Source organism: Trichosurus vulpecula, chromosome 3 (assembly GCF_011100635.1).
Source record: "Trichosurus vulpecula isolate mTriVul1 chromosome 3, mTriVul1.pri, whole genome shotgun sequence".
Classification (NCBI taxonomy): domain Eukaryota; kingdom Metazoa; phylum Chordata; class Mammalia; order Diprotodontia; family Phalangeridae; genus Trichosurus; species Trichosurus vulpecula.
In genome coordinates this window covers 240,701,184-240,718,838 of record NC_050575.1, presented here as the reverse complement: position 1 = coordinate 240,718,838, position 17,655 = coordinate 240,701,184, and the positions used below count along the sequence as shown (strand labels likewise).

Genomic DNA, 17,655 nt, shown 5'->3' with positions numbered 1-17,655 from the left:
AAATCCCCCTAATAAAAGGATTTGTTCTGTAAAACTTGGACTCGGTCAAAAGGCCATACTAAAGGACCTAGAAGGCCACATGTAGCCTTGAGGTAATAGGTTTCCCACCCCTGGTTTAGGAAAAGTATAATAATTGCTTCATATAGTGAGCGACAGGATTGTGTAACTTACTATCCCAAGAAACAGCTAGGCACAACATTGGAGAGAGTGCTGGACTCAGGACCAGATGAATGGGCTTTCAAGATACTTGTTATGTCTGTGACCCTGGTCAAAGTCACTCAACTATACTCAGCCTCAGTTTTCTTATCTGTCAAATGAAGGGGTTGCACTCAGTGGCCTCTAAGATCTTTTCTATCTCTAAAACTACTATCCTATGACCTATAAGAGGAAAAATAAAGAGGTAGAATGAAGGGTTTGATAAGTTCTGTTTGTTATTGTTGTTCACTTGTATCAGACTCTCCATGACTCTGTCTGGGGTTTTTCTTGGCAAAGATACTGGAGTGGTTTTCCGTTTCCTTCTCCAGCTCATTTTACAGGGGAGGAAACTGAAATAAACAGAGTGAAGTGACTTGCCCAGGGTCATACAGCTAGTATCTGAGGTCATATTTGATCTCAGGTCTTCCTGACTGCAGGCCTGCTACTCTATCTCCACTGAGCCACCTAGATGCCTTGATAAGTTCTATAATCATTTTTAAAAGATTTTTTTTGAGGCAGCATCATTTTACCCTTTGTCCACCTCAGTTTCCTCAGCTGTGAAATGGGGCTCATAATAGCCCCTACCTCCCAGCATCAAATGGCATAATGTTTGCAAAAGTGTTTCCCTTGGTGCCTGGCACATGAAAGGTATTATATAATGCTTATTCCCTTCTCTTCCCTTTGGGCAAATCATCTAATCTCTATAGTCTTCCTCATCTGTAAAATAATGGTAGGGTAGGTAATCTCTAAACTCCCTTCTAGTTCTCTTATGATCCTATGGCTAATCTTTTAATATTGATCCAATCCCTTTCTTACTGAATTTTTTAATTTTGTGAAACAACTTTTCATATTTCTAGCCTGCTGACAAATCATTGCTAGGTAATTATTACCAAATACAAAAGAAAAATGCTACCCCACACTGTGCTTCTAAAATTTCAAAACTAATTATACCTTAAGCCAAAATATAGAATTTGTTGCCTCAAGTTTCTACATGATGTCTTAATTCATAACGAGCAGCTGTTGTGTATCGTGGCAGTCAGAGACATAAGCAAAAATGAAAATCCATGTCTTAAGCCTGGTGTTGAATGCTTTCCTTCTAGCATGTGCAAATTAGGGTACATTTGAAAATGCCCAATTGGTGTAATCCATGGTGGGTACAAAGTAGAAGCTTTCCTGACCTCATTCAGCTGTTGCCGTTCAGGCAGGTTCTTGGCGGCCCCTTGACAAAATCTTATTCTAATCAAAATCTGCCTTGTCTTAAAACTCTTGGTTCCCATTCCCTTCTCCTTGCTCCAATTTTAAAATTCCCCCAGCTGCTCCTGTTAGCGGTTTAATCTTTCCAATCAACTCTTCTAACCACTTCTTGAATTTCTTCCTTCAGTGACTGTGAGCTCCCCCAGCTGCTCTTGCCCATCTTGTTCTTTTTGTATGCCAGAAAGTCTAGCCTTCAAAAGAGTTTGAGTCTCTTTATTTTGCTTTTGAGTGTAGTTTAAACGCAAATACTTATTAGCTAAAATATTTCTAAGTGTGCAGACTGTGTCAAGGAGAATTTTGTCATGCATACGACTTGGGAATGTGCAGCTCCAAGAGAACAACTGTTTTCCTATTTTAATGTGCATGTATATATGGGGATATAAACATCTATATGCTTCAATACTTCCAGGGTGAAGAATTTTATTATTGTGGTGGAAAAGGTCCATATATTTGTAGTGTGGTGTAGCTTTTGGGCTTTATAAAAAAACATTAATTTATAATGGATTCCCAATTTGTTTCTAATTATTTAGTAAACATGTTGTCTTAGGGTGGCCTATATTTGCATAGGTATTACTGACTTTGACAAGTCAGTTACAATTTATTTGTTTCCTCAAGTATGTGCAGGACATCTAAATTCATAACTAGCAGCTATTGTATATCATGGCAGTCAGGGACATAAGCAAAAATGAAAATCCTTTACTGACTTTTATTTGACAGTAACACCAAGCCTTCAGGACCCAGATGGTTGAAACACCCTGGCCTACAGTACCAAGGATGGTTGAAATTGAGATGGATTTCAAAAGGTGAAAATAGTGTCAGATCAAACCTAATATGATAACTTTAACAGGGATAAATGTAAAGTCCAGCACTGGAATTCAAAAATCAACCTCATAAGAACAAAATGGGGGAAGTACGGCTAGAAAGAGAAAAAAAGATTTGGGAGATTTATTGGACTGCAAGCTCCATATGAGTCAAAAGCAACAACATGTTCTGTGACACGATCTTATAATGGGCTAGACTAAATGACTACAGATTCTTTCTAACCCCGAGGGGAGAATCCATGATTCTGATGAAATTGGACTGAGTCCCTGCCCTCAAAGATCTTAAGTCTGGTGAGAGAGATGACCGCACAGATGACTGTGTATAATCAATGAATATGAGAGTTACCAAAGAGACTTTTGGGAGTTTGGAGAAAGAAAAAATTTCTGATTCTTCCTTATACAGAAATAATTCTTCCCTTCTGTGAATTCTCCTAGCATTTCATTCCTGCCGTACTCTTTAGGGCTATCCATTGGATTATAGTTACTTGTGGACCCATTTTATCTCTCTCTGATAGATTATATATAAAGTCTTTGAGGACAGGGATCTTGTTTCACTCATCTTTCCATTCTGAGCTCTTAGCATAATGCCCTGTAACATACAGCACTGTTTGTTGAACTGAGTTAACCCTGTAGGTGCACATATAATATTTCTCTAATTATATGCATTCATTCAACAAATATTTCTTGAGTACCCAGGATACTGGGGAATATAAAAATATGTACAATACAAACCTAACTTTCAAGGAGTTTACAAACTAATAGGAAAGAAAGATACATATGCACATAGCTGTTATGTAAGAATAGGGGACAATAATAAAAGCTAAAATTGATCTGGCACTTTAGGGTTTGTAAACTGTTTATGTACATGATCTCATTGATAACCTTGTAAGATAAGGCCTACTGGTATTATTATCCTTGGTTTACAGATAAGAAAATTCTGCAGCACAGAGAGAATAAGCGATTTGCCCGTGGTGACATGTACTGTAAGTATCTGAGGCAAGATTTGAACCCACATTCCTTCTAACTCAGAGGCTAGCACTTTCTCTACTACTTCAATATAAAGTCATAATCATAGGACCAATGGACGGGAGAAAGAAATTGAGGATGGTCATCAGAGATGAGGCAGGAAGGGGAAGGGAAGATGTAAATTGTTCTTGTTTCTTGCTCAGTTCCATATGGAGAAACTTTCTCAGGCTTTAGTTATTGGAGCTACAGAAGAGTTCTGACAGAAATGTTTATATTCTAACCACAGCCCAGAGCCCATTATTATGTACATTGATGGCTCTCAATTCTCATGAAAAATGAATATGCCTCCTTTAGCAGGCTCCCTGCTCCCAGTGCCAAAATGCCATTTTCTGGATTTAATATCAACTATTATATTCATTATTTATATTCTTATATTGCATTTATTTTTATTTGGTTTTTTAAAGTCATGTATCTGGTTATAATATAAACTACTATATATTTGGACCAGTGTCATGTCTTTGGGCTCTTCCTCTTCCCACCCTTCCTAGCCCAAAGCCATGATTTGTAAGATAATGTGCAATCTCTCCAAAATCCCATTCCATGCACAAAAGATCACAAATCATGAAAGCTTTCTATTTTTATTTACTTTTCTATATTTTGGGGGACTTTTAAATTATTGGTCTTGCTTCTCCTCCTTTTGATGCTTTGATTTTTTTAATGGACCAACATGTCCACATACATTTTATAGATGAATTCACTTTGGGAGATTCCACACTTATTTAATTCTACAAACATTTAATAAACCTCTAATCTCTGCAAAGCACTGAGTTGGCTGTTAGGTGTATAAAGTTGGAACATAATTTAGTGCTGGAAGGGAACTTAGGGATTATCTATTTCCTACCATCACCCTAATTTTATTGGTGAGGAAACTGAGGCCCAGAGAAGTTAAATGATCTGCCATGATTCCATAGATAGTGATGTTAGATGTGGATTCTGAACCTTTGGCTTCAAATCCAGCACTCTTTCTATGTCTTCAAAGAGCTTACGTTTAATAAGGGAGATGAATATATGCATATAACTATATAATACAATACAAGAGTACATGAAAGTGTGACTACCAACCTCCTAGGGCTGTCATGAGGAAACCATTATGTAAACTTTAAAGTACTATGTAAATCTGAGTAGTTACTCTTATAAGAAAAATACTGTGAAAGGTTTAAGGAAAAAAGATTAATTTTCACTGGAGGAGCAGATCAAGGAAGGCTTCATTGAAGACATGATCATTGAGCTGAGTCCTGCTGAATAGGGTGGTTTTCAGGAGGAGGAGATTTAAAAGGACATCAAATAGTACAATTTTTGGTTGGACAGAATCAGAATTTCAGAGTTAGAAAGGACCTCCAGAACTGAAAATCTAACCCATACCTAAAAATGATGTCCTCTAGGACACGCCTGTCAAGATGTTATGCAGATTTTGCTTGAAGACTCTAAGTAAGCCAGAACTCACTACTTTCTGAAGCAGCTCATTCGTTTAATTGCCAGGAAGCTTTTCATGGTAGTGAACCTAAATTTGTCCCTTTGTAACATCTTTCCATTGCTCCTGGGTCTACGTTCAATGCTAATCAGAACAATTCCAGTCTCTTCTTTCTAATTACTTGAAGACTGATCTCATGTCTGCCTAAGTCCTTCCATTATCATTTCAAGCCTCTAGGCTCAATCTGTACCAATGTGGGAATTGGGAAGTGTCAGACTAATACTTTTACTTTCTCCACTTTTATAAACTAGTCTTCTGCTCTTGGTGATATTATGTGACTATCTTTTTGAAGATGCTAAGTGAGATCTCTTCTAACTCATTCACGCTATGATTCTAGGATTCTAAGATCAGTGAAATTTTTATATGACATGTCTGGCACCAACTTTTTTCATTACCAGTTGTTAGGTATTTGTTTGGATTAGAAAAGTTGGACAGGTGCCATTTTATTTCTCTTTACTTGGTTCCTTTGATTTTTCCTTGTTTTATTTACAATTCCAGCCATGTGATTACATTTATATTATTCAAGTATCATAATGCTTATAGTTATACATCATGGAGGACCTAGATGTGCATATGTATAGATGTGACCTTTCCTTCCCTTTGGACTAGTTCTATCTCAGTTTTGTTTCATTTCACTTCACAACATGTGGACCGTCAGTCCGAACTCTTATTTCATTTTGGGGGCTGTAACTTCACCAAAAAAGCAGAAGTGGTCTATGGGTCCAAGGAATGTGGTGTGGAATAATAATTCCAAATTGGGCCAAAAACTCTTGGAAAAGATAGGATGGTCCAAGAGAATGGGTCTAGGCCAGGACTCAAAAAGGCCATGGAATATATTATAATTCAAGTTAAAAACAACCAACTTGGGTTTGGAGCATCAGCTAACTATGAGACAACTGGCTTGCTCACCAAGATGAATTTAATCCACTTCTTGTTGAAATGAATAATTACCATGGACAAGAAGCAAAAGATTCCTCAGAGCACAAGGAGAAAAGATAATTTAGCTTGCAAGAGAAGACCAAGTCCTCAAAAATATTAGCTATATGAAATTTAAAAAGGGGAGGATTTTTCTTTTTTGAGCAAAACAGATTTGGATTGTACTTTTAGAAAAAAGAAATAGGGTAAGAAGATTTCTAAGGAAGATCCCAGCTCCATCACTGCAAATGAGAAAGAAAGCTGCTACCACAGTGATCTGTATTTTGCCAAACCAGCGTCAGGCTGGAAGAAAAAGTCAACAGTCACATATAAGTTCTGATCAGACTGAGCCTCTTTAAGAGAAAAAGACTAAATAGGAAAAGGAAAAATAGAAGCTATCCATTTGGGAGTCTAGGACAAACATAAGGGCAAGACATTCTCTCTCCTCCCCCCTCCCCAAGCTGGCCCCCAAGAGAAGGTGGTAGGGGAAGAATGGAGTGCTAGGCACTTGTCAAAATGATCAGCCTGCTTGAGAAGCAGGTTAGACACCCTGCTGACAACGGATACCTGAATGCTCCTTCCCAGAAGAGACAGGTTTTGTTTGGGTATCAGGTAAACAGAACTGTGGTAGAGAGGACTCTGGTACACACCAAAAAGGGAGTGGGGAAAGAGAAGCAGGAGCAAATGGTAACAGAATACTAGAATAGAATAGAAAATAGGTTAAACACCAGAAAAGAAGAAAAAAGAATAAATGCCTTAATTTTTTGCCCAGTTTGGATTATCAGAGCACTCAAATGTAAGAATTGACCCTATGCAAAACAAAAACAAAACTTCTAGTCTGAAGTTAGAGCAAAACTTACCCAGGATGATTTGTTTACATCTTTTAACATGTCATGGATTATTGTGTTTTGCCATTTTGTTTTTCCCAGCTAAAATAATTCCTTGAAAAACTTTTAAAAATTATTATTTTTAAAATCTACAAGCATTTATATTCTTTCCCACCTACTTCCCTTCCCTCCCTAATGGAAAACATAATGAAACAAAACAAAAAACCCTTGTAAAAAGTAAGCATAGTCAAGAAAAACAAATTCCCACATTAGCCATATCAAAAAATGTGTGTCTCATTCTGTATATTTAGTTTATTACTTCTGAGGAACTTAAAAAATTATCCAAATCATGTCCCTCTAAAACAAGCTGATTTTTAGGACTCTGAACCCTATGTTGTTTGTATATGTGTACATATGTACTAGGTAGCTATGTATAGCAGTGGATAGAATACCAGGCCCTGGAGTAAGGAAGGAAGACCTGAGTTCAAATCCAGCCTTAGACACTTACTTGATTGTGACTCTGGACAAGTTGTTTAACTTCTCTTTGCCTCAATTCCCTCATCTGTAAAATGGGAAAATAATAGCATCTCTCTCCCAGGGTGGTTGTAAGGATCATACAAGATAATAATTGTAAAGCACTTAGCATAGTGCCTGATGTATATAGTAAGCACTATATAAATGTTAGCTATTACTATTATCATTACTTTTATCATCATTAATGCGTACATGCATATATGTGAAGTATTTATGCATGTACAGGGGGGCAGATATATATATTTTCCTCAAATTCCCCTTGGCAAAAATAAATAGTCTTTTTGAGAGACTTAATTTAATAAAGAATTGTAAATTGGTGCTGGAGAATGTAGCCAATTTTTTCCCAAGTAGAAATTATAGGATAGTGGCCCCATATTAACTTTTCACATAGAAGATACCATTCTTGCCCCTTCTCTTTCATTGGGCAGTAGCTACTAATTGTTCTGAGGCAGGAGTAGGTAACCTGCGGCCTTGAGGACACTTGTGGCCTTTTAGGTCTTTGGGTATGGCCTTTTGACTGAGTCCACATTTTACGGAACAAATCCTTCTATTAAGGGGATTTGTTCTGAGAAGTTTGGATTCAGAATAAGGGTCTCACTTGAGGACCTAGTGGGCAACACATGGCCCCACTCCTGTAAAAATCTGAGGTCTACTGTTGCATTAAATGCTCTGTGTAGTTTTGTTCTGGTCACTGTCCTATAAGAGTTCTTATGCATACATTGAATTTTACCCTTTCAGAGATATTTGCATTTGATGGTCCATGATGTCAAGTCAATGACAGTCCTGATATAACACTGCCAACATATCAACATAACCCTGCTCAGATCATAAAGATCAGATGTCCAACACACTATAGAAAAGAAAAAGAAAAGAGCTGAAGATTTTGGAATTACTCATTTCACATTGAAACTAGACTCATGCTTTGGTTGGCTTATGTCATTGTCATATGGAAGTTATTAGAAGTTTAAATGTTAAAAATGTTTTCCCCATTAAAAAAGGAGAAAGTAATGTGGAATCTTCAAAGACTTTGCTTAGTACTGATTACATAGAGTCTATTTGATTTGTAAGCCTACTGACTTTTGGGACTAGATGTTATCCAACTGGACTAGCATAGTGGTTTTCACACAGTAGGTGCTTAGTAAAATCTTGAGTGAATGTATTGGGTCCTTCCCCAAGGATAATTTGATCCTATGAATAGATAAATGTAACAGATGAATATAAATAAATTAAATGATTATTAAATGCAAAGCACTGTGCTAAGCATTGTGTTTACAAATGACAAAGTAAGACAATTCTAATCTCAAGGGCTTTCAGTTGCCATTTAGATGGAAAGGCACCGTTGTTAGAGTTCAGGAGCAAAGCAGATGGTGGCATTATCTTTTTTTTTTTTAGGTTTTTATTTATGTCCTCCTTCCCTTCCCCTCCCTTACATTTGTTTCCTTCCTTCCCATTTTCCCCTTTCCTTTCCCTTCCCATAATTGACCTCAGTACCTTCAAGTTCACCCTCCTGGAGAGTCATACCACATAATAAATATTTTAAAAGATGAAACAAGACGAGAAAAAAAATACCTAGCATTTATAGTAGTGCTTTGAAGTTAGGAAATGCTTTACAAATATTGTCTCATTTTATCCTTATAACAACCCTGGGACTTAGGCGTTATTATTAGCTTCGTTTTGCAGATAAGGAAACAGGCAGAGGTTGAATGACTTGCCCAGGGTCATGCAGCTAGTAATTGTCTGAGACTGGATTCAGAGATTCATGACTCCCAAGTCCAGTGCTGTATTCACTGTTCCACCTGACTGTGAGATACACTTACAGTCATACACTCTCAGAGTCTGTTTGTATACATGCATACATTTACGTACACACATATACATATAGTCTATATGTGAATATAACTGCCTATAATGGATCAATATGTCAAAAAAGTCTAAAATGCAGTGTATCCTAGTCATGAACTCCTCTGCATTGGGATAGAGTAGATGTGTCTTTTTATAGCTCTTTTTTCAAACCATACTTGTCCTTTGCAATTTTGTAGTATTTGCTTTTTTTGGTAGTTTTTTTTTTCATTTTCATTGTTGTAGTCATTGTACATATTACTTTTCTTGGTTTTGCTTACTCCATTTCGTGTCAGTACATGCAGATCTTTCCATGCTTCTTTGTACTCATCACATTCCTAATTTCTTATAGTATGATAATATTTCATTACATCATATATTAAAATTTGTTTAGCCATTCCCCAATTGATAGGCATTTATTTTGTTTTCACAAGAAGTGGTGCTGTAAATTTTTTTGGAGGGGAGGTGTATGTATAAGCCTAGTAATGTAATCTGTGGGTCAAAAGGTATGGATATTATAGTCACCTTATTTGCATAATTCAAATTATTTTTCAAAATGAGTAACAGTTCTACAATATTGTAGTAGTGTTCTTGTGTTCCCCTAATCTTTTCAACATTGACTATTCCTATCTTTAATCATGTTTGCTGATTAGCAATGAGTTAGGTTCAATCTCAGGGTGGTTCTGATTTGAATTTTTCTTTTTATTAGTGATTTGGAACATTCGTGTAATTGTTAATAGTTTGCAATTCTTTTGATAACTGTTTTTTCATATCCTTTGACCATTTATCTATTGAGATATGACTTTTGGTCATATATATCTGTTAACTATCTTGGATTCTAAATCTACTAGTAAGTAGTGGCTGGTGGTAGACAAGGAAATACTGAAAGAGCCAATGAGGGGTTAGGGATTAGTCTTCTCCACTATTAGTTCATTGGGTTTTTACCTCATTAAGGTTCTTGGTGTCTTAGAGAGTGGAGATAGCTGAAATTGCTTTGTGTCTTACATGTAATTCCTGTTTAGGAGAGGTTTGTGAGATCGTAAAGAGGAAAGTTACTGGTCCTCCATCTTGTTCATCATATGCCACAGAAATTCCATAATATATCATCTTTCATGTAATTGAACAGCTGAAAAAACTATTTCCATTTCTGAAGCTGAACAGTTTAATAGTGCCAAGGATTTTGGTGGGAAGAACTTTATTTTTCAGGTCTTTAGTAGCTTTGGCTGCTGAGGAGGCAGGGTTAGAGCACCTATAGAAGCAGTTGCCCCATCTCATACTCACAAGGGTTGGTTCTCTGGCTAATGGCTTTTGGGGGCTGGGCAGGAGGTAGAGTTGGTAGTTTTTTCCCCCTTGGCTCTTGTGCCCAGGTTTTCAACATAAAAGTCTATGGAAAATGGCCATGGCTATTGGACTTGCCTATCCCATGCTGCTTTCTTTCTCTCCCTCAGAGTGCTTTGCTGCTTCTCTTAGGCTGGTTTTCCCATCTTATGAGTAGCAGTTGTTGGGGCTGGTAAGCTCCATCTCCATAGGAGAAGCTTCCCTGGAAGATGGGTTCCAGGGCCAGGTTGGAAGCAGGACCAGTGGTCTGTGGGAGGGGGCACTGGTAGTCTCAGGGCTGTTGGACTTAATATTGTCAACATATTGATAATAATTGGTCAATGGTTAGTGTTGGTGGTAGCAAGTACCCAAGGAGTATATACGAGTACATATTGTGTAGGGAAATATAAATCCCCATGTCTGTTCCTAGGATATATTTACATTTTATTTAATAAATTAAAAAATATATTACCTTTTTCTCAGTTTTTATTCTTAACATTTCTGTAGAATTTAGCATAGTTGTTGACTGTTTCCTCTTCCTGAGTGTTCTCTTCACTCTTGGTTTCAATGGCCCTGCTCTCTCCTGGTCTTCCTACGTGTTGAACTTAATATTTTCCATTTCCTTAACTGGTTCATTATTCTCTTTCTTTTCCTCCTAAATGTGTTCCGCCAAGCTGGTTCCTTGGGACCTATTCATTACCCACACATTACTCTGGCGATCTCATTTCCTCTAATGAGTTGAAATATTATCTCTGTTATATCCAGTATCTATCTATCTATCTATCTGTCTACACACATATATACATACATATGTACATGTGTGTATGTATATGTATATACACATACATGTGTGTGTGTGTATGTTTTTTTTATTTAACATATTTAGTTTTCAGCATTGATTTTCACAAGAGTTTGAATTACAAATTTTCTCCACATTTCTACCCTCCCCCCACTCCAAGATGGCATATATTCTGGTTGCCCTGCTCCCCAGTCAGCCCTCCGCTCTGTCACCCCACTCCCCTCCCATTCCCTTTTCCCTTCCTTTCTTGTAGGGCAAGATAAATTTCTACACCGCATTGCCTGTGTATCTTATTTTCTAGTTGTATGCAAAAACTTTTTTTTTGGTTTTTGAACATCTGTTTTTAAAACTTTGAGTTCCAAATTCTCTCCTCTCTTCCCTTCCCTCCCACACTCCCTAGGAAGTCAAGCAATTCAACATAGGCCATATGTGTATCATTATGTATAACCCTTCCACAATACTCATGTTGTGAAAGACTAACTATATTTTGCTCCTTCCCAACCCATCCCCCTTTATTGAATTTTCTCTCTTGACCCTGTCCCCTTTCAAAAGTGTTTGTTTTTGACTACCTCCACCCCCATCAGCCCTCCCCTCCATCATCCTCCCCATTTTTTTTATCTTCTTCCCTCTTCTTTCCTGTGGGGTAAGATTCCCAATTGGGTATGTATGGTATTCCCTCCTTAAGCCAAATCTGATGAGAGCAATGTTCACTCATTCCCCCCTCACCTGCCCTCTCCCCTCCTCCCACAGAACTGCTTCCTCTTGCCACCTTTATGCGAGATAATCCACCCCATTCTATCTCTCCTTATCTCCCTCTCTCAGTATGTTCCTCTCTCATCCCTTAATTTGATTTTATTTATTTTAGATATCTTCCCTTCATCTTCAACTCACCCTGTATCTGCTCTCTCTCTCTCTCTCTCTCTCTCTCTCTCTCTGTCTCTTTCTGTATATATACACACACACACATAGATATATACATACATACACATTCACCCATATATATACATAAACATATATGTATGCATACTCCCTTCAGCTACCCTAATACTGAGGTCTCATGAATCATACTCGTCATCTTTCCATGTAGGAATGTCAGCAAAACAGTTCACCTTTAGTAAGTCCCTTGCAATTTCTTTTTCTTGTTCTTTTTCTTGATTACCTTTTCATGCTTCTCTTGATTATTGTGTTTGAAAGTCAAATTTTCTATTCAGTTCTGGTCTTTTCACTGAGAAAGCTTGAAAGTCCTCTATTTTATTGAAAATCCATATTTTGCCTTGGAGCAGGATACTCGGCTTTGTTGGGTAGGTGATTCTAGGTTTTAATCCTAGCTCCATTGACCTCCGGAATATCGTATTCCAAGCCCTTCGATCTCTTAATGTAGAGGCTGCCAGATCTTGGGTTATTCTGATTGGGTTTCCAAAATACTCAAATTGTTTCTTTCTGGCTGCTTGCAGTATTTTCTCCTTGATCTGGGAGCTCTGGAATTTGGTGACAATATTCCTGGGAGATTTCTTTTTGGGATCTATTTGAGAAGGCGATCGGTGGATTCTTTCAATTTCTATTTTGCCCTGTGGCTCTAGAATATCAGGGCAGTTCTCCTTGATAATTTCTTAAAAGATGATATCTAGGCTCTTTTTTTGATCATGGCTTTCAGGAAGTCCAAGAATTTTTAAATTCTCTCTCCTGGATCTATTTTCCAGGTCAGTGGTTTTTCCAATGAGATATTTGACGTTGTCTTCCATTTTTTCATTCCTTTGGTTCTGTTTTATAATATCTTGGTTTCTCATAAAGTCACTAGCTTCCACTTGCTCCAATCTAATTTTTAAAGTAGTATTTTCTTAGTGGTCTTTTGGACCTCCTTTTCCATTTGGCTAATTCTGCCTTTCAAGGCATTCTTCTCCTCATTGGCTTTTTGGAGCTCTTTTGCCATTTGAGTTAGTCTGTTTTTTAAGGTGTTGTTTTCTTCAGTGTATTTTTCGGTATTTTTTTGGGTCTCCTTTAGCAAGTCATTAACTTGTTTTTCATGGTTTTCTCGCATCCTTCTCATTTCTCTTCCCAATTTTTCCTCTACTTCTCTAACTTGCTTTTCCAAATCCTTTTTGAGCTCTTCCATGGCCTGGGACCAGTTCATGTTTTTCTTGGAGGTTTCTGTTGTAGGCTCTTTGACTTTATTAACTTCTTCTGTCTGTATGTTTTGGTCTTCTTTGTCAGCAAAGAAAGAATGCAAAGTCTGAATCTGGGTGCGTTTTTGCTGCCTGGCCATATTCCCAGCCAACTAACTTGACCTTTGAGTTTTTTGGTGGGGTATGACTGCTTGTAGACTAGAGAGTTCTATGTTTCATGTTTGGGGGGGAGGTGCCAGCTCTGCCACACCAGCACTGCTCCTTCCCCAAGAACCCCCAACCCGAACTGGGCTTAGATCTTCAGCAGGCTGTGCACCCCTGCTCTGATCCGCCACTTAATTCCTCCCACCAGATGGGCCTGGAGCTGGAAGCAGCAACAGCCGTAGCTGCCCCATCTCCGCTGCCCCCCCGGGGCTGGAAGCCGAACCGCGAACTCCTTCCACTCCCGCAGCTTTTCCCACTAACCTTCTCTTTTGTCTTTGGTGTTTGTGGGTTGAGAAGTCTCGTAAGTGCCGCAGTTCACTGATTCAGGGCGCTAGGGCATGCTCTGCCCGGTTGCTGGTCTTGTTGGTCCACGCCGCTCAGGCTGGGCTCTGCTCCACTCCATTCCCAGCTCCTAGCTCCCAGCTCTCAGCTCCGTGTGGGATAGACCTCACCCAGAGAACATCCAGGCTATCCTGGGCTGGAGCCCTGCTTCCCTCTGCTGTTTTGTGGGTTCTGCAGTTCTAGAATTGGTTCAGAGTCATTTTTATAGGTTTTTGGAGGGACTCAGCAGGGAGCTCACGCTAGTCCCTGCTTACCAGCCGCCATCTTGGCTCCGCCCCCCGCGTCTGTATGTTTTACCTCCAAATAATCTCTTTCCTGAGCTTTAGTCCCATGTCTCTTACTATTTGCTGGTCATATCTTCACCTGGTTGTCTCTACAGCAGCTCAAATGTAACATGTCCCAAGATAAACTCATTATCTTTTCTCCTAACCCTGTCCCTCTTTCCAGTGTTGCTATTTTTATTGATTATTCCACAGTTCTCCTGAAACCTCAGGATCAATCTTTGATTCTTCCATTTCTTATTTCCCATCAGTTCCAAGTTTTGTGAGTTCTGATTTATGAAGAAAGTGGGATTGGACTAGATGGTTTATCTCTAAAGTCCCTTCCAGCTCTAAACCTAAGATCCTATAAAAATACAAACTCCTTAGCCTGATACACTGAACAATATGGTTCTAATCTACCCTTGTGGTCTTAGTTCCTTGAACTATCTATTCCAGCTAATTGGGATTATTAGCTACACTCTGAACTTGTTATTCCAACTCTTGTGTCCCTGTACTTACACAAGCTGTACCCAATACCTAGAATGGAATTCCTTCCATATTATTGCGTTTCAGAATCTTTCTTGTCCTTTATGCGTCAGCGGAGCTATCACCTTCTCTATGAAGATTTCCCTGATGACCCCTCCAGTTGCTAGTGCTCTTTCATTCCCCCTCCCCCCAGAATCTCCTCTTTGCTCCATCAGACTCTGTATTCTCTATTCTGTGGATATGTTTTGTTCCTTAGTTACAGTGTAGGCTCCTCCCAGGCAGGAGCTATGTGTCTCATCTTTGAATGCCCCCTAGAGCCTTACAAACCCTCAGACAAGGCAGTAACTTTGTTGAAATGGTGTTTACCCTGCTTCTGAGTGACTCCAGGCTCACAGGCCTCATATCGGTTATATTATATATCACTTTGCCTGAAGTTTAGCCAACATTTTAATTTTCTTCTCATGGTAATAGACTGTACCATGAGTTAATTCCCCTGGCTTTCTGGACCCTGGAAAATTTACGCATTTTCCCCAACCCGTGTTTGGGGCCTCAATCCTAGTTGTATAGCTGGCTATTATATGGACTCTGGACTTGCCTATATATTTATTTTGGACTGGAGCTTTGATTTTAATCATTGAATCAATCAGTCAACATTTATTAAGAGCCTACTATGTGCCACGGTAGCTAGGTGGCACAGTGGATAGAGTGCTAGACCTAAAGTCAGAAAGACTCACCTTCCTGAGTTCAAATCCAGCCTCAGACACTTACTAGCTGTATGACCCTGGACAAGCCATTTAACCATCAATTTTTTCATCTGCAAAATGACCTGGCAAACACTCCAATATCTTTGACCGTGAAAATCCAAAATTAGTCCACAAAGAGTTGGATGCAACTGAGACAACTGAAAAAAAAACAACACCTATGTGCCAGGCACTGTTCTTCATTGGTATGAGGAATTCCTACACCTGCAGATTAACAACTCCTCTGTAGAGTACGGTGTTAGAGAATTTCTGTGACACTTAGAAGTTGAGAATTACACAGTCACAGGGTCACAAACAGGACTTGAATCCAGGCCTTCTAAAGTCTAAGACCAGCTTGCCCTGTACTGCACTAGACTGTCAGTACTTTATATACATTATCTCATTTGATTCTCATAAAAAATTTACAAGGTGAGTATAGTACAGGTATTCCTTTACAGAGAAAGAAACTAAAGCCCAGAGAAGAGGGTCACATGTCCAAGGTCATAGAGCTAGTAATCAATAAGAGCTGGGATTTGAACCCAAGTCCTTGGATGCCAAGTCCAGGCCTCTTTCTATTTCCTACATTTGCCACCAACCTTGAAAAGCAGCTTTTCCCAGATATTCTTGTCCTCAAAGGAACTGGACAGTTGGCCTAAGAAAACTTCATCAGTGCGGTAGGTCTTGTATTTCCAGCCTGAGGGAATATAGATGGTTGTTAGGCTAGGTGGTGATTTTGGCAAATCGGGTTTTTGTTCTAGGTATGTGGAAATTTTATTGGATCTGTCGGGTTCTTTGGAACTGATCTCCTGCTCTGATTTTATACAACTGGGCTCCTGTTTCTATTCCTGGATCTCCTCCACTCTGGCATCTGTTTTCTTCACTTTACTGAAAACACTCTAACCACATCATGACTCATGGGAAAAGAGAGAGTTGCTTTTCTATGGCACCTTCCTCATTAAGAGATTCTAACAGATTTTGTGTGTGTGTGAGTGTAGGGGGTGTGTGTGGTGTGTGTGGTGTGTGTGTGTGTGTGTGATGCATATTAAAAGCCGACCTCTTCTTCATTCTCTCTGCCAAACTTCTGTAAATATATGTATCTATCCCTGGTCATTCTGCAGAGGGGCTATTGCCTCTTTGCTCTGGTGGGAATTCAGGGCAAGATAGAGATGGTAGAAGGAATGTTGGGCTTGGGGTTGAAGAATCTGGGTTCGAATTCTATCTTTGTTACTTAACCGCTTGGTCTGTCTTTCCTCATTTGTAAGATGTAGTGGTAGGATTAGAAGGCCTCTCAGGTCCCTTCCAACTCGAAAGCTACAATACTAGCTGTTTGACAAGAGGCAGGCCAAATATCTCTGAAATTCAGTCTCCTCTTCTTTAAAATGGGGGTGATAATTCCTGTAGTACTTCCCTTAGAGTGTTGTTTTGAAGAGAAAATAAGGGTGCCTGGCACATAGCAGGCACTTAACAAATGTTTATTGATTGATTGACTACTATACACAGAACGTTTGGTAAACCAAAGTACCTATATAAACTATACTACTATAAACTATGTAAGTTATTCTTATTCCTAAGAGAGCGAGGTGGTACAGTAGATAGGGCACAGTGCCTGGAGTCAGGAAGACTCGTCTTCTTGAGTTTAAATCTGGCCTTAAACACTTAACCAGCTGTGTAATGCTGGACAAGTCATTTAACCCTGCTTGCCTCAGTTTCCTCATCTGTGAAATGAACTAGAGAAAGGAAACGACCGATTACTCCAGGGTCTTTGCTAAGAAAACCCCAAATGGTGTCATGAAGACTTGGAGATGACTGAACAACAAAAATTCTTATTTCCTCCATCACTCACTGTATTGTTCTCTGTCCCTTTTTTGATTATGCATTTTTTTATTTTGGGATTTGTGAAAGTTTGTAATTTTCTTCAACTGTTTTGTCTTAGCAATTTTACTCATGTTTTAGTAAGTACACTACTGCTTGATTTTCCTCTTTGGGCCTGGGGAGGATGGTGTTATGAGTTGAGCACTTGAATTAAGAGTCATGAGAACTGAGTGTGGATCTCAGCTCATCATTTGAAGAGCTGTGTGAACCAAGGTAAATTGCTTAGTTTTGCTGGGCTATCTCAATGTCCTTTCTTGTATACTTCAACTACATAATTATTAAAGTCCTTTTCACCTCAGAATTTCTATGGTTCTATCATAGGTTGTCCCAGGATGATGTATCTCCTCTACATTTATTGTGCTTAATACATATTTAATGATTGAGCCCTCTGAGATTCTTTGGTGTCTATGGGCTCTTATCAAAGAATTGTGTAGTTATCACTCAGAGCTCTGCTTTTCATTGTTTGATTAATGGCTTCCTATAGCAACATATTATTCTGACCTATTCTAGAAAGAAAACCCCAAATGAATGAAAATGTGTATGTAAGTATGTATGTATGCATGCATGCATGCATGCGTGTATATATGTGTATATGCACACTGATGAAGGCCAACCCTTGGGTCTTGGGAT

General features: G+C 38.8%; 1 protein-coding gene across 3 annotated transcripts in view; it reads left to right on the top strand.

Moving 5' to 3' along the window:
• DCDC2C (doublecortin domain containing 2C) overlaps positions 1-17,655 on the top strand; it is a 196,257-nt gene that overhangs the window by 170,448 nt on the left and 8,154 nt on the right. The window contains exon 13 of one of the 3 annotated variants that reach the window (XM_036752673.1): positions 3,197-3,253. The exons of the other annotated variants lie outside the window; for them this stretch is intronic. Coding sequence (XP_036608568.1) covers positions 3,197-3,253 — 57 coding nt within the window. The remainder of the gene's footprint in view (positions 1-3,196; positions 3,254-17,655) is intronic. 3 annotated transcript variants of the gene reach the window in all.